Source organism: Oncorhynchus kisutch, linkage group LG19 (assembly GCF_002021735.2).
Source record: "Oncorhynchus kisutch isolate 150728-3 linkage group LG19, Okis_V2, whole genome shotgun sequence".
Taxonomy (NCBI): Eukaryota; Metazoa; Chordata; class Actinopteri; order Salmoniformes; family Salmonidae; genus Oncorhynchus; species Oncorhynchus kisutch.
The window spans coordinates 10,343,484-10,369,526 of record NC_034192.2 but is presented as its reverse complement, the minus strand read 5'-3'; the positions used below and the strand labels follow the sequence as shown (position 1 = coordinate 10,369,526).

The 26,043-nt window shown below is 42.7% G+C and overlaps 2 protein-coding genes across 4 annotated transcripts in view; both read left to right on the top strand.

Moving 5' to 3' along the window:
• Window positions 1–17,371, top strand: part of ttll12 (tubulin tyrosine ligase-like family, member 12) — a 33,816-nt gene extending 16,445 nt beyond the window's left edge. For 2 of the 3 annotated variants that reach the window (XM_020451986.2, XM_020451987.2), the window contains exons 11-14: window positions 9,207–9,288; window positions 9,509–9,577; window positions 12,491–12,629; window positions 16,471–17,371. In XM_020451986.2, coding sequence (XP_020307575.1) covers window positions 9,207–9,288; window positions 9,509–9,577; window positions 12,491–12,629; window positions 16,471–16,622 — 442 coding nt within the window. In that variant the 3' untranslated portion in view covers window positions 16,623–17,371. Of the gene's footprint in view, window positions 1–4,654; window positions 7,570–9,206; window positions 9,289–9,508; window positions 9,578–12,490; window positions 12,630–16,470 lie in introns of those variants that run through there. The other variant, XM_031797288.1, reaches the window with a different exon arrangement.
• Window positions 17,372–18,205: 834 nt separating this feature from the next.
• LOC109910377 (DENN domain-containing protein 5B) overlaps window positions 18,206–26,043 on the top strand; it is a 97,044-nt gene continuing 89,206 nt past the window's right edge. Inside the window, exons 1-3 of the mRNA XM_031797001.1 lie at window positions 18,206–18,365; window positions 19,398–24,832; window positions 25,014–25,076. The gene's annotated coding sequence lies outside the window, so the exon portion shown is untranslated. The remainder of the gene's footprint in view (window positions 18,366–19,397; window positions 24,833–25,013; window positions 25,077–26,043) is intronic.

Below are 26,043 nucleotides of genomic sequence, written 5' to 3'. Positions count from 1 at the left end.
CTCAGGTGATGCACCCCTCCTAGGGACGGCATGAAAGAGCACCAGTAAGCCAGTGACTCAGCCCCTGTAATAGGGTTAGAGGCAGAGAATCCCAGTGGAGAGAGGGGAACCGGCCAGGCAGAGACGGCAAGGGCGGTTCGTTGCTCCAGAGCCTTTCCGTTCACCTTCACACTCCTGGGCCAGACTACACTCAAATCATATGACCCACTGAAGAGACAAGTCTTCAATAAAGACTTAAAGGTTGAGACCGAGTCTGCGTCTCTCACATAGGCAGACCATTCCATAAAAATGGAGCTCAGTAGGAGAAAGCCTTGCCTCCAGTTGTTTGCTTAGAAATTCTAGGGACAATTAGGAGGCCTGCGTCTTGTGACCGTAGCGAACGTGTAGGTATGTACGGCAGGACCAAATCAGATAGATGGGTAGGAGCAAGCCCATGTAATGCTTTGTAGGTTAGCAGTAAAACCTTGAAATCAGCCCTTGCCTTAACATGAAGCCAGTGTAGAGAGGCTAGCACTGGAGTAATATGATACAATTTTTTGGTTCTAGTCAGGATTCTAGCAGCTGTATTTTACACTAACTGAAGTTTATTTGGTGCTTTATCCTTGTAGCCGGAAAGTAGAGCATTGCAGTAGTCTAACCTAGAAGTAACAAAAGCATCGTTTCATTTTTCTGCATTTATTTTTGGACAGAAAGTTTCTGATTTTTGCAATGTTACGTAGATGGAAAAAAGCTGTCCTTGAAACAGTATTGATATGTTCATCAAAAGAGAGATCAGGGTCCAGAGTAATGCCGAAGTCCTTCACAGTTTTATTTGAGACGACTGTACAACCATTAAGATTAATTGTCAGATTCTACAGAAGATCTTTGTTTCTTGGGACCTAGAACAAGCATCTCTGTTTTGTTTGAGTTTAAAAGTAGAACATTTGTAGCCATCCACTTCCTTATGTCTGAAACACAGGCTTCTTGCGAGGGCAATTTTTGGGCTTCACCATGTTTCATTGAAATGTACAGCTGTGTGTCATCCGCATAGCAGTGAAAGTTAACATTGTTTTTGAATGACATTCCCAAGAGGTAAAATATATAGTGAAAACAATAGTGGTCCTAAAACGGAACCTTGAGGAACACCGAAATTTAAGCAGAGTTAAGCAGCACTAAGGTCTTGGAGCACGAGGACAGATGCAGAGCATCGGTCTGATGCCATTAAAAGGTATTTTACCACCTTCACAAGTGCAGTCTCAGTGCTATGATGGGGTCTAAAACCAGACTGAAGCATTTCCTATACATTGTTTGTCTTCAGGTGAGTGGAGACAAAAGGGAGAAGTGAGTTGCTGCGCAACAGCCTTTCCTAAAAATTGAGAGGAATGGAAGATTCGATATAGGCCGATAGTTTTTTATATTTTCTGGATCACGGTCTGGCTTTTTCGAGAGGCTTTATTGCTCCCACTTTTAGTGAGTTTGGTACACATCCGGTGGATAGTGTTAGGGTTGCGTAAATTCTAATCTGGTATCAGGATAAATATAACAATGAGTCACCGATTTTATACTATGTATTTTTTATTAGCTAAGTAATAAATGGCAAATGCAACTTTCGTATAAACGGGCTCACTGTAATACCACGCAGGGCAGAACAGGGGACTGACAAGATGTATGTAAACAGTATTCTTTATACTGTGATAGACAGTTCCAACCCGTCTGTTGGCCTATCACAGTAGAGACTGGGCGTGGTTTAAACTTACTCAGCCTATTGCAGGCGCTCAGGCGGGTCCCCGCCTCTTGGCGCTTCTGTTGATGTAACTGTTGCTGTGAAGAACATCCATGCGCTCATGCTCCATACCGTTATCTCGCTCCTGTTATCTAACAAAAGACCGCTTGTTCTCGCAACACCCCATGCTACTCTGTATTTTTCCATCATAAGAAAGGCCCATGGCCCTCAAGCTTTTAACAATGTTTCAAGTCAGCTATGTTGCATAATACATACATCCACACAAGCCAACAGCAGATAATATTCAATCATATATATGGTAATGGCTATAATGTAAAACACAGGATCCAACATTCAGCATTGAATCATATTCAACAGTTACAAAGTTTAAAATACCTACATGTCCTCCATTCGATCACACTATGTACTAGATTAGCTACGAGCCACCTAGGAACTTAAAACCCTCATGTCAAAAGAGAACAGCTCATTTAAGAACAGAATAAAAGAAAATGGTGTCAAATTTAAGTCCCCCTTTTGACACCCGCTAGGGTGTCACTCATTATCCTTTATTTCAGCGGTCCCAACATAGTAATATGTTAATAGCAGTTCATGAAAATGTGTTTTATTTATAAAACATAATTATTATTATTTATTTTTTTAATTGACAGAAAAACAAAAGAAAAATCAACCAAGAAAAAAGAAATCAAGTGATATATGCTTTTGTCTCCCCCTTTTGACAAAAACAGGATAAGACTTTATTGTTTATTGACATGTAAGATGTAGGATAAAACTTTGGTCATGGAAAACAGAGTAAAGCAGAGCAAAGCATTATTATAAACCATCTGGTCCTCTCAGTTACTACTATCCTGCACCAGGTGGGCACCATGTCACCCAGGGACTCCAAACCTTCACAACAGGGAGATCAAACATACTGGAAGGAACTTAACATAAAACAAAAATGTAAAACAAGGAACTGTGGTGGTGTAATATTTATTCTACTACCTCACCCACAGCATACCATGGGTCATCCTCAGTCAGTCCCATCCTCCCCTGAAAGCATGATTCAGTATCAGCATCTCCAACTGGAGCATCAAGCAAAGGCATCATGCCTGAAGCCTTCACCACATCTGTAACAGACTTCTTAAAACACGTGTTGTGCTGCTTGCATCATACCATCAATAACAAAAATACAAGAATTAGGGTCAGAAATCCAGTAACCACCATGCCAGTGTACTTACCAAACCAGGCTCCCAACCAAGAGAACAGTCCAGACTCCTCCACCCCTGCCATGGTCCTCATCTCAGCAGATAGTGCATCAAGCCCACTAAGGGCCTTAGATATACTACCATCTGGACTGGTGTTATTAGGAATAAACGTGTAACATTGTTCACCGAACATCTTGCAGACACCCCCCTGACTGGCAAGAAGCATATCCAAAGCAAGTATATTCTGGAAACCCTAGATGTGGAGACATACCAGTGATTGCATCACGGGAGTAATTCACAAAACGCTGTTGATTTTATATTTAATTAATCCATGCAGTCTGTCTAGTATCCACTATGGCTGGACCTATAATAGGTAGTAAGTGCCAGAGTCCATCATTCCTACCCAGGGCCTGAAACTCATGAGGAGCCCCCACTGGCACTCCCAACAGGTTAGTGTGTATGTCAACTACATCCCCTGTCCATGGAGCACTACGTCTATGTCTCCCATGGGATGGAATGTTTTCAGGTCCCCTGGATACAGAGCCCAACAGCTGCTCAGCAGTAACATCAACAATGGTCAGTGGAATTATCAAACTGGTCAGAGCACACGTACTTTGCCAGTCTCCTCTAAGAATGGGTCTCAGCACTCTTTTGGGTCCACAGATCCACCACACATCAGCCAGACCACTAGTTTGGTTTAGGCCTGTAACTGGCCAAGTGGCATTAATGGTTATGTTACTACTGCAATCAGCTTCAGGCAGTCTCCCATAATCAATGCCATTACCTGTACCCGTGATGCAACTGTAATTGCCCCCATATGCCTTAACACCCCAAGGGGCCCGATGAGGGGGTACTGTAGGAAACACAAGGCTCAAAGAGGAACAGAGTTGAATTGGGCTGAACCTGGTAAAAACCTCTCAGAATACACAACCACCCCTCTCCTTCTCCTATAGCAAGCGGGTGTGTAGCCAGAACAGGTCTAGCATGACCACAGATAATGCAGTCGTTTCTTCTCAGGGTTTTAGCTGTATACCTCATATAGGACAGCCACCAATTGGTTTTGATGGTAGGGACAGTCTCAGTGCCTAATTGATCAATAGCTGAATGGTCTCTAACGTTAATTACCTGAATGAGATTTGACACAGTGGTGGTGGGTGGCAGGTTCGGTCCAGGGGTGGTAGAGGAGTGTGTCTGGCTCTGGTTTGTCTGGGACCTCTGTGGTTTTGGCAGCACCTCAATAGAAAACACACCCATTGTGTCTGTCCCGGTCCTTTGTAGTCCGAGGCTGTAAGTGCCTGCATCAGAGAGCTTAATAGTTTTGATGGTTAGTAGGATTTCGTCACCTTTACAAAGTTCAACAGTGCTCCCAGGTTTCCCCCATATCATGGAAAACCTATCCATCTTTGTGGGATCCCCTATGCTATAAGGATACCCTCTTCTCCAATCCCAGAACTGTCCCAAGTTGGTTATCATGTAATACCCATACGGACACCCTCCCCCATTACACAGGTACACTGACACTCCTGTAAATCCCCACCCTCTCCCAGAGAACACATCAGCAGCCAGAGGCCAAACCACACTTCCACTTCTATGAACGCTACACAGTGATGGGAGGGCGGGGTCAGGGAAGCTTCGTTAAGAGAGTGAAACCCCGAGCCATATTGGTTTCGGTTCTTCTCTCTAACTCTTTGATGGTTCGGCAGTGGCAGTGTGTCCTACCCTCCAACAATGTGTGATATGTCCCCAGGTTGCTACCGCAAAGGCTGTCACCAGGAGCACTTGGTATGGCCCTCCCAACGGGCTGCTTCCCATCTATTCTCCTCAGGGACTGGGTTGAGTGAATCACCTTCTCCTTTATTTCACCTGTAATGCATAAAATCTTGGACATACAGGTTTGGTTAACAGTTTCTCATTTGTTCTCTCTGATTTATATCTTTAACCTCTATGCCTATTTGTTAGCTAGAATGTTTTTTTTTACAGTTGTATTATTTTATTATCCAATAGGCCCTATCCTAGACCACAATTTACCCATCCCCCTTTTGATATCTGGTTCTGCCCAGGTAACAACCTTACCTACTCTAAATAATGACTTAGGTAAGATTAGTATATTATCCTTCTGTTCTGAAATTATCATGTCGGAGCGCCCCTTTCATTCTCCACATATCCAATTCTCCCTTTTGTCTCCACTCAGTAACTGTCATCTTTGCTCGTCCTGGCGCCTCTTCTAAAACTTCTCCTCTCTGCTCTCCAACCTTCAAGGTCTCTGCAGTGCGGGGGAGGGCTCTTCTGTATACCTTTTCCCCCTATCTGTCTGTAGCTCTTTTTCTCATGTTTCCAAACTTGAACTAAATGTCTCACTGTTTGGCTTTATCTAAACTCATGGATTTTGTTTTGAAAAACATGTCTATGGTGGCAATTTCTAAAGTCCTTATATAGGTTAATTAAACTCTACTATAATTAATTTGCCTTAAAAAAACACACAAAAAAACAGTATTACCCATGACCACAAATTAATTATTCAAATGGCACCCCCTTGTGGCTGATCTGACCACCCGGGAGAGCCATGAAAGCAGGTCAAAGCTTACACCATCCCCTTACATTCGTGTACCATACCATATTAGACATATTAAAGAACCCTTTATCTTTAAAAAAAAAAATCACTTGTGTAATTAAAACTCAGAAAATAAAACTCCTAATATTCCATATGTGAGTGTACCCCTTTAAGATATCTTGTCTCTGGGAACAGGGAAATCCCCTTAACCCAAACGTTTACTACAAAAACAAAACCTAATAATTACGATAATCCCCGATAATTCGTCTTGATGTTTCATGTCTTACAATCGTGTTTCTCCAAATTGTCTCCCCAAAATACTTCTTAAATACCCTGCCATTAGACACACACACACAACTGTGATAAACGTACACTGTCCCTTTAACATAAAATAAAATCAGCCTGCAATCCATTCTGCGGGCCTTTCATTGTTCCCCATAATGAAAACAGATTCTAATGTTAGTATACCTTAACACCATAGAAATTAAACAGGAGGTTATCTGAACAATCAAACCAAAATCAATAACCGGGAAGTACTTGTGTAAATTACTTAAAATGACAAAATAAATCGACCTTATTTCTCAGCACTTGGTTAGAACACCCCTCCCGTCTTACGTCGACCACACCCGTCTCCCGTACCAAGTGTATATCTTATCTATTACTCAGTGGCTCAATTAATGTTTAACGTAAGTATGTTCAGATGTTGATTATGTAATTCTACAATATTAGTATAGTTCAAACCTCACAATATAAATCTACACACAGAATTTTACGTTAATAGAGTAACACTTTTTCCAACAGTCATGCACACCCCCTCAATATTCAATGATATAACTCTGTGCAAACATCTCATCAGCAAGCCCGTGACTTTTTCAACATTCTCACCGGTACCAGCTCCAACTGAAATACCTAATGTACCACACTCGCTTGGTACCCGACCTCATTCATACCGATATTAGTCCCCGACTGAATATCAAGTGTATTTCATGCACACGATTTGAGTCTCACAAATCTTCATTCACGCCAGTAAGCTTCAATTTACACCATACACACACAAATCTTTATTCACCCCAGCAAGCAGACCAGTGGGAGACGCAATGGCCCCGCCTTCTATCCATTCTCTGCACAGCTTCTCACCCCGTCTCTTCCACTCCGTACTTTCTTTACCTCCATTCACTTCTAAAGTGGACTTCAGCGTTTTCAACACCTTTTCTATTTCTAACGACATTTTATGTACACAACAATACGGTCAACAACCTATGCCTTTACTCAGTCCCAAGTGGTACCCTTTCCATACGGCAAAAATCGGCCCCCAATTAGGTCTAAAGTAAGAACAATTATGCACTGTGGGTCCCCTAGGGTATTAAGTAGTCTAGTGTCCCCCGGATTATCACCTTTACTTCAATACCAAATGTACAAAATAAAAAATACAATCACCCCATATGACTAACGTGTCGACCGGATCACGTTTCTAGAACAACTTAATGTCTCATTCAAACTTGGTAGTCAGTGCACTGACTTTAATATCCGATGTACTTCACACACACCTATGCTTTGTTAGGACCTTAGAGAGACCCTCTCCATAGGGCTAAATCGGTCTCAAGTCCAATTAGTCAATTTAATTATCCGTCATTCACACTTGGCCCTGCCTAGTACATCACATTGGCATCATATGGCTTTCCATTCGCACTTTGGTGGTCACTCGTTACCCACCACTCGTACATGTAGTCACAGACTATCCAGTCACACTTTTATAATCAACTAGAATGAATCATACATGTAGTCCCAGACTATCCATTCACACTTTGGTGGTCACTCGTTACCCACCACTCATACATGTAGTCCCAGACTATCCAGTCACACTTTGGTGGTCACTCGTTACCCACCACTCATACATGTAGTCCCAGACTATCCAGTCACACTTTGGTGGTCACTCGTTACCCACCACTCATACATGTAGTCCCAGACTATCCAGTCACACTTTTTTCCAATCTCACACATCATAATAGTTTAAATTTAGTAACAGGTGTCTCTCAAAACTAAATGTGGATAACTCCAATGTGCAGAACTTTAGTTTTTCACAACAGGTGTCTGCTTACCTTTTTTTAGTTGACCGGTCAGGATTTGAGACACACACCGTCCGACGACAGTACTGGCCAATCGGCCGGACAATCTCCAGCGTCGTCCTTCTATCACGTCGGTGGTCAACATCTGTTAGGGTTGCGTAAATTCGAATCTGGTATCAGGATAAATATAACAATGAGTCACCGATTTTTATACTATGTATTTTTTATTAGCTAAGTAATAAATGGCAAATGCAACTTTCGTATATACGGGCTCACTGTAATACCACGCAGGGCAGAACAGGGAATTGACAAGATGTATGTAAACAGTATTCTTTATATTGTGATAGGCCAACAGATGGGTTGGAACTGTCTATCACAGTAGACACTGGGCGTGGTTTAAACTTGCTCAGCCTATTGCAGGCGCTCAGGCGGGTCCCCGCCTCTTGACGCTTCTGTTGATAGATGTAACTGTTGCTGTGAAGAACATCCATGCGCTCATGCTCCATACCGTTATCTCGCTCCTGTTATCTAACAAAAGACCGCTTGTTCTTGCAACACCCCATGCTACTCTGTATTTTTCCATCATGAGAAAGGCCCATGGCCCTGAAGCTTTTAACAATGTTTCAAGTCGGCTATGTTGCATAACACATACATCCACACAAGCCAACGGCAGATAATATTCAATCATATATATGGTAATGGCTATAATGTAAAACACAGGATCCAACAATAGAGCCGTTTATTATGTTCAACATAGGAGGGCCAAGCACAGGAAGCAGCTCTTTCAGTAGTTTAGTTGGAATAGGGTCCAGTATACAGCTTGACGGTTTAGAGGCCATGATTATTTTCATCATTGTGTCAAGAGATATAGTAGTAAAACACTTGAGTGTCTCTCCATAAATGCCACTTATGATGCGTTGACTTCTGTTACTATAATTTAAATATACCAATGTGTTTTCATTAATTGAATTCCCTGAATCTATTTTATGAGAATTTGTAAGATTCTTGTTTGCATAAAATAGATGGAGACCAGTCTTATCAATAATAGGTAACAGAATTTATTCTCGGAGCGCGATCCCACGTTACCACGAGCAACAGTTTATATACAATAACATGGCATTTCATTGCTCCTAAAATGAATCTCCTCCTCCCGACCTAGAATCAAGTGAGGTTAAACACACTCACAGGTCACACAACATAACGGAATGAACTTTTGACCACTCAACATTCTCGATCACCACTTAGCTGACAGTTCTAGTTAACCTAGGAATGCACTCACTGCCTTATCTAAAACACCCCAGAGCTCATTTTGTCGGTTCAACCATAGGTTAACTACCTTATCTGTTTACTTAATCCACAACCCATTAGTTTCTGCCTAGTTGGAATGGTGTTCATTAACTTTAATTACTCCTTGTCCGTGTCACACAATCCCTTCTTATCAACTCATATTGTTAATCAGATATAATAAAACAGAGTATAAGTTTACTTACAGTTCCATTTAAAATGATTTGTTCAGTCACTTAATCATAATTTTCCTAACACTTCCAGAATGAGAGTGCTGATCTAGGATCTGTTTTGCCTCATAGAAGAGGAACCTGATCCGAGATCAGCACTGCTATTCTGAGACTCTTTGTGAATACAGGCCTGGAGCTTTATGCTGGTCTCATCTCTGTTCCACACAGGCCTTTCTCTCTGGACCACTTTGATGACTACCAGAAGCACTTCACTGTCATGAACTATGCAGAGGGGGTCCAGCTCAAACAGGTAATGATGACAAAGCAAACCCCCGCATTCATCAAAAGCAGACGAAGCCAACCGACGTCAAAGGACACACACATCCACACACACACTCAGAAAAGTTAAACACTTGTCAAAGAAAACGCGCACACACACAAGGCAGCAACACAAAAACATATACACACAGCTACAATAAACACACACCACCTGAATGTATTTCCTAAATCTGATACTCTGTGTGCCCCAGGTTCACTATGACGAATTCATACCAATGTTTGAAAAGCAGTATCCTCAGTATCCATGGAAAGCGGTTGAGGTAAACACACTTTTTAATCTTTCACTTGTCTGTCTGTATGTGTGAGTTAAGACGGGTGGATACTACGTGTCTTTCAACATCCTAACATCACTGAGCCTCACGACCGTCTTTCCTGTGTTTTTGTTGGGGTGTTACCAACGTAGTGGTGCGCACATTAAACGATGGGTCACACACCAAGATTCTTCACTTGGGCGTGAGGATTATTTTTGCGAGACAGCGTGGTATCGACACTGATTTAATGTAGCTACAACGAGCTGTGGCTCAAAGCAGCCTCATAAATGTTTTCAGTCAGACATTCAGTTGAAATATCTAGGCAACATTTTTAATTGAGTAACATTTGCTTGTGTTACGGCTCTGAAGTTCAATCTGACACTTTGTGTGTTATGTAAAGAGGGATAACTAAAATAAACAGGGCTCTATGATAAGAAAGTCGGTTCTTCCATGGAATTGCTCAGCTCTGTTATTGTAATAAAGTCTAACTAAATGAATTTAAGTTCCGGTATTGGTGCAAATATTTGATTCAATATTTCCACAACACCTTTAAGCAGAGTCACCTCCCTCTATATGGAGAATAATAAGTCCCCTTGACTTCGCCACCATTGTCTTCCAGTCTCAGTTCTTGCTTGTTAACGCCCACATCTGCTTTGGTCTAGATTATAACGGTTGCGGGGTTTCCTTGTTACTATACAAAAAATAATACTTGTGTTTCCTGTATAGGTTCTGTATTTTCTGCTGCCATTCAGTTTCTACATGTCTAGTTATCAGGTCCATATACCTTTCCTGCTGACATTCAGTTTCTACATGTCTAGTTATCAGGTCCATATACCTTTCCTGCTGACATTCAGTTTCTACATGTCTAGTTATCAGGTCCATATACCTTTCCTGCTGACATTCAGTTTCTACATGTCTAGTTATCAGGTCCATATACCTTTCCTGCTGACATTCAGTTTCTACATGTCTAGTTATCAGGTCCATATACCTTTCCTGCTGACATTCAGTTTCTACATGTCTAGTTATCAGGTCCATATACCTTTCCTGCTGACATTCAGTTTCTACATGTCTAGTTATCAGGTCCATATACCTTTCCTGCTGACATTCAGTTTCTACATGTCTAGTTATCAGGTCCATATACCTTTCCTGCTGACATTCAGTTTCTACATGTCTAGTTATCAGGTCCATATACCTTTCCTGCTGACATTCAGTTTCTACATGTCTAGTTATCAGCTCCATATACCTTTCCTGCTGACATTCAGTTTCTACATGTCTAGTTATCAGGTCCATATACCTTTCCTGCTGACATTCAGTTTCTACATGTCTAGTTATCAGGTCCATATACCTTTCCTGCTGACATTCAGTTTCTACATGTCTAGTTATCAGGTCCATATACCTTTCCTGCTGACATTCAGTTTCTACATGTCTAGTTATCAGGTCCATATACCTTTCCTGCTGACATTCAGTTTCTACATGTCTAGTTATCAGGTCCATATACCTTTCCTGCTGACATTCAGTTTCTACATGTCTAGTTATCAGGTCCATATACCTTTCCTGCTGACATTCAGTTTCTACATGTCTAGTTATCAGGTCCATATACCTTTCCTGCTGACATTCAGTTTCTACATGTCTAGTTATCAGCTCCATATACCTTTCCTGCTGACATTCAGTTTCTACATGTCTAGTTATCAGCTCCATATACCTTTCCTGCTGACATTCAGTTTCTACATGTCTAGTTATCAGGTCCACATACCTTTCCTGCTGACATTCAGTTTCTACATGTCTAGTTATCAGGTCCATATACCTTTCCTGCTGACATTCAGTTTCTACATGTCTAGTTATCAGGTCCATATACCTTTCCTGCTGACATTCAGTTTCTACATGTCTAGTTATCAGCTCCATATACCTTTCCTGCTGACATTCAGTTTCTACATGTCTAGTTATCAGGTCCATATACCTTTCCGATGACTTTTTTTACTGTAGTCCAATGCTTAACTCTTTAAAAAAAAATAATGTATCTAGCTCTGTCCATTTACCTAAGCAGATATTCAGCTCACATATGTGTTATCCCTTATACATGTGTTTCTGTCTCAATACCTCAGTGGTCAGTCCGGATACTGGAAGTGTAATCATTGTCATGAGTTTTGCTCCTACGAAGGCAAGTACAAACGCATGCTAGTAGTAGTCATGGCTCCTGCCCCAGAGTCGACACATTCTGGGTGATGTCTTCTCTGGTGAGCTCTCATTGGCTATTGCTGATCATCGTTCTCAAAAATTGTCACACTACAAGAGTGTTGCAGATTTTGTGCAGATAAAATCCAAAATGTTTGAGCAGTCCCAGACGTCCCGATATCGTCAAAGACTAGATCGGTAACCCTCACATTGCGTCTTTGACCCGCTCACATTAAATGAGCGTGGGTGGCGGCCACGCGCCCCGAATAGGTAACAACATAAAACTGGAAACTTTAATGTGTTACCCCCAACACTGTGGGTAATATAGTTGTTACTGTTCTCTCTTCACCCCCCTCTCTGTCTCTCTTCCTTATGTCTCTGCCTCTTTCTCAGCTTTTTACCTCCCTTCCCTTGTTTATTTCAATTTAAGGGCTTTATTGGCATGGGAAACATGTTAACATTGCCAAAGAGTGAAATGGATAATAAACACAAGTAATATGAACAGTAAACATTACACTCAAGTTCTAAAGGAAGAGACATGTTAATGTCAGGTCTATATACAGTGTTACGGTGTGCAAATAGTCAAAGTACAGAAGGAAAAATAAATAAACATCAATATAGGTTGTATTTACAATAGTGTTTGTTCTTCACTGGTTGCCGTTGTGGCAACAGGTCACAAATCTTGCTGCTGTGCTCTCTCTCTCTACCCCCTTCTCACACTTCACCCCTCCCCTCTCTCCTCTTTCTCAGAGAGAGGTGTTCAAGGCATTTGCAGAGCTCTTCCAGGCAGCCTCGTCCAGGCCGGCCCCCTACGGTTTCTGTGCCTACCCCTCCTCCCGGGCCATCTACGCTGTAGACCTTATGCTCAAGTGGGGCACTGGGGACAGAGGTGAGGCCCGGCTGTATTCATGCGTCCTTATCATGCGTATGTTTCTGTACCTCCAAGTGTGTCTACGTGTGAGAGCGCTACATTCCTCACTGAGTTCTTCACACATTCACAAGATGGGCTAACTGTGTACACTGCGGGAACAGGAGGACGGCTAGTCTGGCCTTGAACTGGCTACAGTCTCAAACAATAGATAAGCTAACTGTTATTGTCCACGTTCTCATTGATAATCTCCCACTTTGAGTGGCAGTGATCCCACGCATGGGTTACACACAGATTTGTGCTTAATCACGATTGGTAAATGAGGCCTTGTAAGTAAGCATTTCACGGTAAGGTCTACACCTGTTGGTGCACGTGACAAATGCATTTGATTTGATCTATTGTTTCTGAGAATAGCCAGTTCAAGGCCAGACCAGCTGACCAGTACCCACGTTGTATGCAAGGTAACGCAGCCAAATCAGCCTCTTGTCTCTGTGACCAGACTAGTTGAACCAGCTATAGGAGACCCCCATAACTGATTGTGTTGTAATGATGACACCATGCATCTGCACTGTGAGAAGTGAAGAACCTGATCTGATGTGTGGTACTGCCAGTATGGGGGGAGGACCAGCAGCAGCTGCATACATTTGTTTTGTGTAAAGTAACACATGCATTGGCATAAGGTTGTTACTCTGTATTCGTTGGGTTCCTACATTTACAGACCTAAAACTGTATGGCTACTGGGGCTTGTTGGGAACAATACATTTTTTCAAGGTGTGGAAAATGCTGGATAAAAATATAGTGAACACGTTTTAGTATTTTAAAAGGTTAAATAGACACACATGCATATGGGGAGACACATGTTCCTTGGAAGGTCTGTACTTATTGCTAGGAACTTTATGAATAATGACTAAATATCTACATTTTAAATAGATCTATAACTAATTTAAATCTCTACTCTGTTGTATTATATCTGATTAACAATATTAATTCATAAGAAAGGGATTGTGGAGCCTGAAACGGGGGGTAATTAAATTAAATAAATACCATTCCAGCCAGGTTGGAGAAGACTGGAATTGTGGGTTTTTAAGTAAGCAGAAAGGGTCATTAACCTATGGTTGAACCGACTCAACTTAGCTCTGGGATGTTTAGATAAGGCAGTGTGGGTTTTCTTAGATTTTCCATTAGCTTGAACTGTCTGCTGAATGGTGATGGATGAAGATTTCAGAAAGTTTAATCGATTTAACTTTGTATCTGGGGTGAGAGAGCAAAGGGGTGGGAATGAACTTTTGAACTGTTGGGGGAGAGAATATTTTATACCCTATGACGTCATATTTTGTATATAAACTGTTCGTGGTTACATGACAGCGCGCTCCGAGAATAAATACTTATCTAATTTTGATAAGACTGGTCTCAGTCTATTTTATGAGAATTTGTAAGATTCTTATTTGCATAAAATAGACTAAGTGAATTCAATTAATGAAAACCTATTGGAATTATGAAATTACATTATCACTTATCTACTGAAGAACCGAAGGACAAACCACTCATCTTATCTCTGTTTGCTCTCCAAGTGCCTAGAGGTCATCATGAGACCTGAGTGACAGGGCACTAAATGGTCAAAACATCTCCACCCTGTGGGTCAGAGTAAACTCTATCATTTGAATGTGCCTATAGCTGAGTTATAGCTATCTGCCTTAGCCCCAGGAAGGTCACCTAGGATACCAAGTTCTGCTTTATGGTGATGAGGTCACCCAGATTCTACAACTTAATTTAGTGGGCATGAATACTTTAGGACCCAACAGGCTAGGAGGGTGAGAGTGTAGATGATAAGTCTTCTGTTATTTAAAATGTGGTCCTTTGTGGCTCAGTTGGTAGAGCATGGCGCTTGGAATGTCATGGGTTTGATCTCCGCTGGGGCCACCCATAGGTAAAAGGTATGCACACATGACTCCCGACTGGTCCAGCATCTCAGTGCAAGATGCTTCACTACAGACCCTGTTTGGATTCCAGGCTATATCACAATAGGCCGTGCTTGGGAGTCCCATAGTGCGGTGCACAATTGGCCCAGCGTTGTCCGGGTAGGCCGTCATTGTAAATAAGAATTTGTTCTTAACTGACTTGCCTAGTTAAATAAAATGACTAAGTCGCTTTGGGTAAAAGTATCTGCTAAATAACGTGCATTACTCAGATCTGTCAGAGGTAGATTGGATGGTTTAACAGTTGATTAGTGATGTATAACACATACTACAAATACTTAGGTGTCTGGTTAGACTGTAAACTCTCCTTCCAGACCCATATCAAACATCTCCAATCCAAAGTTAAATCTAGAATTGGCTTCCTATTTCGCAACAAAGCATCCTTCACTCATGCTGCCAAACATACCCTTGTAAAACTGACCATCCTACCAATCCTCGACTTTGGCGATGTCATTTACAAAATAGCCTCCAATACCCTACTCAACAAATTGGATGCAGTCTATCACAGTGCAATCCGTTTTATCACCAAAGCCCCATATACTACCCACCATTGCGACCTGTACGCTCTCGTTGGCTGGCCCTCGCTTCATACTCGTCGCCAAACCCACTGGCTCCATGTCATCTACAAGACCCTGCTAGGTAAAGTCCCCCCTTATCTCAGCTCGCTGGTCACCATAGCATCTCCCACCTGTAGCACACGCTCCAGCAGGTATATCTCTCTAGTCACCCCCAAAACCAATTCTTTCTTTGGCCGCCTCTCCTTCCAGTTCTCTGCTGCCAATGACTGGAACGAACTACAAAAATCTCTGAAACTGGAAACACTTATCTCCCTCACTAGCTTTAAGCACCAACTGTCAGAGCAGCTCACAGATTACTGCACCTGTACATAGACCACCTATAATTTAGCCCAAACAACTACCTCTTTCCCAACTGTATTTAATTTTAATTTATTTATTTATTTTGGTCCTTTGCACCCCATTATTTTTATTTCTACTTTGCACATTCTTCCATTGCAAAACTACCATTCCAGTATTTTACTTGCTATATTGTATTTACTTTGCCATCATGGCCTTTTTTGCCTTTACCTCCCTTCTCACCTCATTTGCTCACATTGTATATAGACTTGTTTATACTGCATTATTGACTGTATGTTTGTTTTTACTCCATGTGTAACTCTGTGTCGTTTTATCTGTCGAACTGCTTTGCTTTATCTTGGCCAGGTCGCAATTGTAAATGAGAACTTGTTCTCAACTTGCCTACCTGGTTAAATAAAGGTGTTCTCAACTTGCCTACCTGGTTAAATAAAGGTGTTCTCAACTTGCCTACCTGGTTAAATAAAGGTGTTCTCAACTAGCCTACCTGGTTAAATAAAGGTGTTCTCAACTAGCCTACCTGGTTAAATAAAGGTGTTCTCAACTAGCCTACCTGGTTAAATAAAGGTGTTCTCAACTAGCCTACCTGGTTAAATAAAGGTGTTCTCAACTAGCCTACCTGGTTAAATAAAGGTGTTCTCAACTTGCCTACCTGGTTAAATAAAGGTAAATAAATAAATAAAAATACTGATTCTGACAGAGGTTTAGTTTCACACCTCAGCGTGTAGGAAAACTATGTATCTTAGTGGGAATTTCCACCCAGGAGGATGGGTACAATGGCACTGTTCATCTATAAATCAATAGTTATACCATTGTGGAGTATTACCAGTATAGACCATTGTACACTACATACCATATACTTAATCAAATTTCTCACACTTAATTTGTATTTCTTTATAAAAACTCATATTTTAGTTATATAATGTAGGTTCCATTGAAATGTAATACATTATTATCCCCTGCTAATAATATTCAGTGTATGATCTAACCCTCTTTGATCTGTTCCTGGATCAGGTGAACGTGTGATGAAGCCTCAGATCCTGGAGGTGAACTTCAGTCCAGACTGCGCCCGGGCTTGCCTCCATCACCCTGGTTTCTACGACCACATGTTTCAAACACTCTTCCTGGATGAGGCTGATCAGTGTCCTGTCACTCAGGTCTCATGATGACCTCTAACCCCTGATCTTGAACCCATATTACACACTTGAAAAGGTCCATTTGAACAATTTGTGTTTCTAGTAGGAATTGATCACGAGTAATGGTCTGGACCAGCGGTGACAAATACATTTTTCCCCCTGGGTTGCATTCGTTCATTACTGAGGTCCAGAGGATCGCACCTCAAATGTATTATATTTCCTCTTCATTAAAATTAGTAAGGACATTGTTTTTAAATCACTTTTGGACTTTTCTATGCTCCCAGACTGTCTAGATTTTGTTTCGATGACTGTTAGCAAACTGGAAAGAGACTGTAAATGTAGGTTCATTATCATTTCTACACAGTTTGGATTTGGCTTCAGTCATATTTAAATGTCAAATGAGTTTCTCTCCAAATGTTTTAATTGTATTTATTTTTAGCCTTATTCGCAGGATGGATCTGGGCCGCAAGCTGTATATTTGACATCCCTGGTCTGGACTGATACAGTGATCACACACACCCCCAGTAAAATGGTGGGAGGGGGAGGTTGGGTTGGGAAAGTGATCTAGAAAGGAGGGCAAGGGGAAAGGCAAGTTTTTCTCTGCTCCAGTACAAATCAGGAGGTCAACCACTGCACTTCCTGCTGGAGAGGACTGCTGAGCAGGCAAAGTAAGGGCATTGTGCTGTGGTTTCTCTCTAGATCCTCCAACTTCCAAGGAACACTGGTTTATTTTGTAAATGTTCTGATTGGTATTAAACCTCATGCAAATGTTAAATGAACTGTCAGTGTGGTGTATTACTATTAATTTGTGTGAAGAGGTGTTCATAATCATAAGTATGGTGATGGATGGGTTACAGTGTTGTAGAAACATTTGCTCTTGTAGTTGAACAAACTGTTAAGCATTCACACAGGGTTTATTCAATGGTGACCTGCGCAGGGAATACCGTTTTCTGGACAGACACATCCATTTTTAGCTTATATAGGCAAGGAACATCTAGTTTAAATAAGTATTCTCTTTTCTGCTGGGTTTTCTTGGCAAACTTAACAATTAGATACTGCCACGTTTCATACTACCTTCTCTCAAATCCAGATTTGTCTGGTTCTAGTTCAACTTGGATAATAGCTTTAAAGCACACAGTGCAGTTGTCATTAAGCTTATAACGTTTTCCTTCTGTGAGCATTTTTCATTCAATGACAACATTCTCCGGACTTCACATGCTTTCGGCAATAGATGGTATTTCACCATTTGAATATGCTTTCTAAATAGCTGCAGATCTATAGTAAGTTCTTCCATATCACTAAGCTTTAGTTCAGTAATGAATCAACGAAACAACAGATTTTTATTTTTTTTACTTGATCAACGGTCAATTTATAGCAGGAATGTATATTTTTTTAAAGAAGTAAATTATAGCAAAAACCACAAATTATAACCTTTTTATGTAGATTAATTTGTCTTGTAAAATTGTTTTTATATGTTTTTGTCATTTGCTTCAATAAAATAGTTCGAGAATACTGCCGATCAGTTGCGAAGGAGCGAAGAAAACTCTGGGGGCGTGGAACTTGAATCTACTAGTACCAGCCACGGGCGCTCCCACATATACATTTGAAGAAGTTCTAACAGAAGACAGGAGTGTTTTTGCCAATAATGCACTATAACGTTGGATGCTGATAAACCCCACCCCAGAAGAAGAAGAGTGCAAGTTGTTTGATGGATATCCATGTGTTCAGCTGATCTGCCGTATGTGAAAGAGAGAGGAGCGGGGCACACTTTCTGTAAGTATCCTAGGAACATCCAATGGTTGACATGAACAGCAATGCTATCTATGTTGAACAGTTTTATATTTGTGCAAAAAAAGCAGCATATTTACGTATGGAAAACAAGAGAAAGTCATCACTATTTGCGTTTCATGACGATTGAGCTCAGTCAGCACCTGTGGGTAGCTTGAGTCCATTCGATAACGGCGGTGAGTTGTTGAGGAGTGGGACTGACAAGCCAGTGTCTGATCGCTTATCACCTGCCGCCCAGACGCTGCATGGGCGGGGAGTGATCTAAAAGAAAAATGCCGAAAAAAGATCCGTTAGACCACGAAGCGCACATACATCTCCCTCCCACTCGCAAAGCTGTCAGACTGAGCAGAGGCACCCCTGCTAAGCCGAGAGCGCACTGAACCCGAGAGCGCAGATGCACTTGGCCAAATAACTTCCAGTAATTGATCAAATAATTATACATTTCCTCTGACACATCGCGACCCGACCCATTCTTTAAGATACGCTGCTCTAGGGAAGTTGTTTAGATGGCTAAGAATGAATAGGCTCCATTGTTATGTTAACCGTTTAACCAGTGTGATTCATGCACTTCAAGGTTGCGTCTCTGCATCACTTCAAGGCTCGAGACCGTTGTGTGGTTAATCGTTATAATACTGATTAGCCTGAGACAAATTACCTTAGTTTAATCCCGGGAAAGGGCCTTGGATATCAACAATGCCGATATTATATACCAATGTGGATGGATCAACATCCTCTGATTCCTCTGGGGGGTCAACCTGACCTGAGGTGGAACTCTACTCCTGCCCAGACTGCTATGTGTGGGGCACAGGCTCCTCCTATATGAGCGTGTGCTATATTGATTGTGTTACTTGATTGTGATCTGCACTCTAACAAACTTTCAGCCCATAATGTCAACTGGCAGTCACATATCAAAAACATGTTGCAGTTTGTTAGAAAAATCAATAACTTGGTTGATGGATAACCATTGCTTAGTTTTCACAATAGTTTCTCTTTTTTTATACTTGAAATCCTACCCAGTTCAGTGTGCTGGGATGGAGAGAACTGACACAACATGGATAACGCCTGTGAAAATGCCAGATCAAGAGAATGGAGCTATGGTGATGGATACAGCCGCCATGATATGGCTCAGTGGGAAAGTGCTCCCCCTGCTGGTGAAAGACAGTACCTCATCCAACAGGAAAGGGAACGCCAGTGGCTGAACCATGAGAAAGAAGCTGCCATACGGGCCCACTACAACTCCCTTAGACAAAACTCTCCAATGGACTTCCGTGGACATGGGGCACAAGAGACCCAGCCGCCGCATCTGTATCATCAGGACCATCACAGAATGGCTCCGAGTCAGAACATAAGGGATTGGCCAATCCTCTATGAACCCCTGAGAGGCCAGGCATCCCCTAATGTAACCTTACACCACAGTGGAGAGAGAGCCCATGTTTCTGTTAAGCATGAACCCCACTTCCCCAGCTATGAGTTTTTGCCCCCACTCATTGTCGAAAGAGGGCATGAGGATATAACCCATCACCATAAAGCTGACCGGGATTATATGGTTGGTCGAATAGTGAATTATAACAATCTCCATTACTTGGAAAGCAAATGGCAGATGTTAGATCCCACCCATTCCAATGGACATGCTAGAGGACATTTTAATGAACATTCAAGGGGACATTCTAATTCCTATTCCAGGGTTCATTCTACTGAATGCTCAAAGGGAAGTTCTAGGGGTGGGTCTAGTGGACGTTCTAGGGGTGGGTCTAGTGGATGTCCTAGGGGTGGCTCTAGTGGACGTTCTAGGGGTGGCTCTAGTGGAAGTTCTAGCGTCCATTCCAGCAGGTCTCCCAGGCTGGACTTCCAGGCTAAGCATGTCAACCCTTTTCAAACTATGACCAACAGTTCTCCAGACATTCAGAATGCCAACATCACTCCAACTGTTTCTATGGTCAACAACAAACACAGTGAAACAACACCAGGACATACAACAGGTCCTGCGAGATATTCTACATCACTTGTTTTTACGGATTTCCCTTCCACGGGAGGTACATAATTTGGTGTTGTTGACCTAAAAGCAGCCCAGGTAACAAATGTAGACACCCATGGTATACTAGGACCTAGTGTTCCTTCCCAAGCCATAACACAACACACAGATCATCTTCCTGGCAATGCTGCTCTGGTTTCTCACACACAGACCTCTACCACCCCTGAACAGCAACATACTTCCTCTCCTTCTCTCACTGACACCCCTCGGGAAAAACCTCATAAACATAAGATCTCACTCAAGGAAATACAGCACTGGCCCCAGAGTGTTTTAAGATCTAAAAATGGACCTGTAAATGGGAATAACTCAACACAAGACCCCTCTCAGTCCCTACAATTCAGCACAGAGAAGATGTATGTTTTACAAGCAGGCAAAACACAACTACATCTAAACACCAAAGACTACCAGGCGAGGCCCCCTGAGAGGTTTAGTGATGAGGACTCCACTATACGGCTGGAGATTAAGTCCACCCCCAGGTACATGACCCTGACGGCAGTCGCCACCGCTCCGCCGCCCCCCGTGGCTATCGTCCCGCCAATGGGTCCACAGCAGTCCCCAGAGCCCATGGAGACAGAGAATGCAGGCAATGAGCTGCCATTTAAGATTTTACAGACCTGGTCCATCAACGAAAAACAGGCGGAAAACCTGTGGGAAAGAGCTAAAGATGATGCAAGTTCTCTCTCTGTCCTAAATGAGATGGTTCAAGTTGAGTGTCTTCTGGAGTGTGATAAACCTGTAGATGCATCTGCAACAAGTTCAATGGCATCTACAGGAGAGGACAATGATGAGGTCCTTCAGGTCATCACACAAATGGACAAGAGATTACCTTCACCATTTGTCCACACCAACCCTCAGGCAACTGATATTGTATGCATCGGTGGTGCCCAGATACTTGTGGAAGGTAGCTCTAATGTTGCAGATGAGAGCGCTCTTGATTTGTCCACAATTGCTGAAGTTCAGTTCAAGTTATGTGCGCTGCAGAGACTGGTTACTTATCTGGAGAGTGCGACAACAGTCACAGAGGCAAAGGATGGTTGTCTCGAGGCCATATTGGAGTTGTATTGGGGAGGGGATACCTCTAACCTGTTAGAAGCTTTAAAAGATCAAATGGATGAGAAAATCATGCAGGATATGTCTGCCTGGGCCACAGAGGATGAGAAGGCAGTGGTTCTCTTTGCAGTCAGTGGTATATCACTGGGGGAAGTGCTTGAGAAGTTTCCCATTCCAGTACATGTTGACACCTCTTCCCAAGTGGGTTACAGGTCATCATGGTTAAATGTCAACGAGAAGCTGAATGACATTGACAAAGATTCTGGAAGAGCTTGGTCACTGTGGTTCATACCAGATAAAGCAGAGGACAGTTCCAAAGTGGTTGGGGGTGTCCAGATGGATGAAACCTTCCACAGTAAGATGGATACTGTGGAATTGCCTGCAGAAGCAACAGACTCAGACCTCATAACAAACACAGACCTCACGATGGATGCAGAGCCCCCAACAAACACAGACCTCACGATGGACGTAGACCCCCCAACAAACACAGATCCCCCAACAAACACAGACTTAGAGGCAAAACCCCTTTCCCCAATGATTTTGACTGTCCTCACACCAGAGGACGCTGTGAAACTGCTTGCTGAAACAGAGGCACCAGACACAGACCTCAAAACGGTCGTAGACCTCACAACAGACTCAGACACAGAACCCCTTTCCCTAATGAATTTGACCATCCTGACATCTGAGGATGCCATGAGACTGTTTTGCCAGATCGAGAATGATTCTGACCTCCAATTCACGTCCCCTGAATCCTGCTCTAAAAACAAAGATAAGACACAGACTAAGCAACTAGAGAATATAGAAAGTGGCAGCTTAGATAAGTCCTGCTACTGTCCTTGTGGTATTGAAACTGACAATGGGTTTGAAATGGGCCTATGCTCCAGTTGTCAGAGAGAGAAAGGATTGCAGCAAGGTACAAGATGCATAACAATCACTCACTGCTTTACCATGTCATGTACAAATGATCAGGAGACAGAGGTCCCTAAGGACTCTGGGGGGAAGGTGACTGTTGACAGTCAATGCAGGGACAAGAAGCAGATACATTCAACTGAAGAAGAGGGTGATGACAATAAGACACAGAGTGAAATGCAGCAATGGACAGGCGTCATACCGATCATTGACTTTTTTTTCTGGTCAGATACAAGTGAGGATTCAGATCAGGAGACAGAGGAGAGCTATAATGAACAACATGCTCAGATTGAGGCTCATGCTTCTAATGTTAAAAGGACAGAGCCTGAAACTGATGCCAAAGCACCATGTGAGTCAGCCCAAGAACGTACGACCCAAAGCAAAGTCAGTCCTGGTTCTGAGGATAGGGAAAGATGGCAAGAGAAGGACCAAGACTGTAGGACGAGTACATTACCACTTCCCAAGGTTGAAAACCCCTCTAAGTTAAGAGCTAACATCATAGCAGACAACTGGTTTTCACCTATAGAGGACTGTGGTTCACCTGTAGAAAAGTATGACAAAGTTGCTGACTTTGTCACTCAATACAAAACCTGCAAGTCAAAGAAAAAAGTACATAAAAAAATGGAAAAGGAGAAGACCCTCCATCCAACGTCATCTGACAGGCAAAGTTACAAGAAAAGCCATGGGAGAGCAGAGAGGGGAAGGACACCATCCCAAACCGCTAAGAGCTCTGGGTTGAAGGCAACTGTGGATAATCAATGCAGGGACATGAAGCCACATGCATCACACAAGTGGAGACATTCAACTGAGAGTGATGAAAATCGATGTAAAGACAAGAAGAGGGGATCATCAACTGTGAAAGAGTGTGAGGGCTGTCAATCCAGGGACAAGAAGCCACCGAAGAGGAGACATTCAACTGAGAAAGAGAGAGAGGACAATCAAAGTAGGGACAAGATGTCACAAAAGAGGAGAAATTCAACTGAAACTGACGGCAGGAACTCAGACTCCAAAGAGTTACAGTGCCAGTTGGTGGACATAGAGAGGGCCAGTGGAAACTCACTCCCGTGCCCTGGGGTGAAAACCCTCCCATGTGCAAGGATCCTCAACCACCACCATTCCTCTCAAAATCTCCATAAACATCCCCAAAAAGCCTTCCATAAACACCTCACCCTCAAAACATACTGAAGTCCCCAGAATGCCAAAGACTAAAGCCCAGAACAAAACTAACAGACACCGCTCCCCTGCAAAGTCAATGTCTCCTGTTGTCAAAGAGCGGCAGAGGAACGACATCAAACACAAGCAAAAAATGAAATGCCAAAAAGTCAGATTGAAAAAGCTGTCCTTACCCAAACATCTTGTCAGGAAAGGTTCTCCACCAAGCCGGAAGAGCGAGGAAGATTCTCCACCAAGCCGGAAGAGAGAGAAAGGTTCCCCACCAAGGCAGAAGAGGGTGGCGGATAGAGGAGAGTCTGGGAGTTTAGGGATAATGGTCTCTAAGATTCCTGACTCGTCCAAGAAACTAAAACCTACGGCAGAGAGTGACTTGACATCCCAACAGAAATTGACACAGATTCCGAAGGTGTTGAAAAAGATTGAGAAAGGAAGGTTGTCAAAAAGTGAGTGTGAGTACGACTTGCTGCCCCCCAAGCCAAAGCTGCCAAGGATTCTGAAGCTTCCGAGGACTCCAGAGGTTTCAAAGGATTGGTGTGAGAGAGAGAACAGAGGAGAGACATCTCCCAGTGCTTCACCTGAATCACAAACGCTGAACAAATCTACAAGAGTGACACACAAGCCCAAACCTTTTATCAAGCCTGCCAGGCCCAATGGTTATAGCCCAGGTAGTCATGCTTGCCCTAAACCGGCCAGGTTATCACCGGAACATGACAACCACCATTTTGGGGCAAAAGTCTCTGCGAGGCAGCAGGTGTTCTCAGATTGGGAGAGCAGCTTTGTCCCGACACCAATCCCCCGGACTCGCAGGCGATCAGGGTGTCCTCCAGAGGAAGTGGAAGGTTCACAGGCCAGTCCCAGGTCCAGCTCGGAGACCAGGATCATCCGACGCATTCTAAAATGTGTCGATGCTCCGCCGAAACCCAAGCGGAACATCAGATTTCCTTTGAATCCAAGGAACGTGCACTACTTCAAGCCCTGTGAATATGAAAATTACGTCATGTTCAACAGGTCTTACACAGACCCGGAAGATGCACAGCACTCTGATGATGAAGAGGAAGATGCTTCTGTGAACTGCCAGAACAAGAAGAACAGCCCCCCATTATGGAAGCGAAGCAGCAAGATGTAGGGGGGCTGAAGCCTGGACCAAGCGGTTTATGTGAAAAGCGCTTCAAAAGGAAGTGGGAAATGCAGGAGCCTGCTGCCATTTTGATGAAGGAGAGCATTGTTCAGGCAAAGCATTGGACGAAGTCTCTCCATCGTGATCCTCCAAAAGAATTCAGGCACTCAGGTAAGGACACCAATCACAAGCCACTGGCAAAAGAAAAGGGCATGTATTCCCTCAACATTTTTGTGTAATATGTATAGCTAGCATGGACATCAAAAACGAACACACAGAATAACACACAACAGGTCAATATTTAGATACCTTTTTTGGATTTCCAGTCATTGACAAGTTCTTCTGGTTACAGCAAAAAAAACTGGAGTTGGTTACATCAAGTCAGAGAAGCAGAAGAGGCCAAATGAAATTGAAGGTAAGTCGCAGGCTATGCTAGCCTCACATCGTAGGCTACTTTTACAATTGCACCAATGATTTCCCAGTATTTCAAACGGTTGTATATGTATTTTTACTTTTATAAAAATGTCAGATCTAGACAGTTCGATGTTGGGTTCTGATTGGAATCATCTAGATCAGTAGTTCCCAAACTTTTTATCGTCCCTTACCCTTCAAACATTCAACCTCCAGCTGCGTACCCCCTCTAGCACCAGGGTCAGTGCACTCACAAATGTTGTTTTTTGACATCATTGTAAGCCTGCCACAAACTCAACATGCGTTACATTTATTAAACATACGAATGAGTGTGAGTTTGTCACAACCCGGCTTGTGGGAAGTGAAAGAGCTCTTAAAGGACCAGGGCATAAATAATAATAATCAATAATTTTGCTCTTTATTTAGCCATCTTACATATAAAACCTTATTTGTTCATCCATAATTGTGAATAACTCACCACAGGTTAATGAGAAGGGTGTGCTTGAAGGGATGCACATAAATCTGCCAACATGTTTCAAGCAGATCACCATAGTGCCTGTGCCCATGACCACTAAGGTAACCTGCATAAATGACTACCGACCCGTAGCACTCACGTCGATAGCCATGAAATGCTTTGAAAGGCTGGTCATGGTTCACATCAACACCATTATCCCAGAAACCCTATACCCACTCCAATTTACATACCGCACCAACAGATCCACAGATGATGCAATCTCTATTGCACTCCACACTGCCCTTTCCCACCTGGACAAAAGGAACACCTATGTGAGAATGCTATTCATTGACTACAGCTCAGTGATCACCACCATAGTGCCCTCAAAGCTCATCACTAAGCTAAGGGCCCTGGGACTAAACAAATCGCTCTGCAACTAGATTCGGGACTTCCTGACGGCCGCCCCCAGGTGGTAAGGGTAGTTAACAACACATCTGCCACGCTGATCCTCAACACG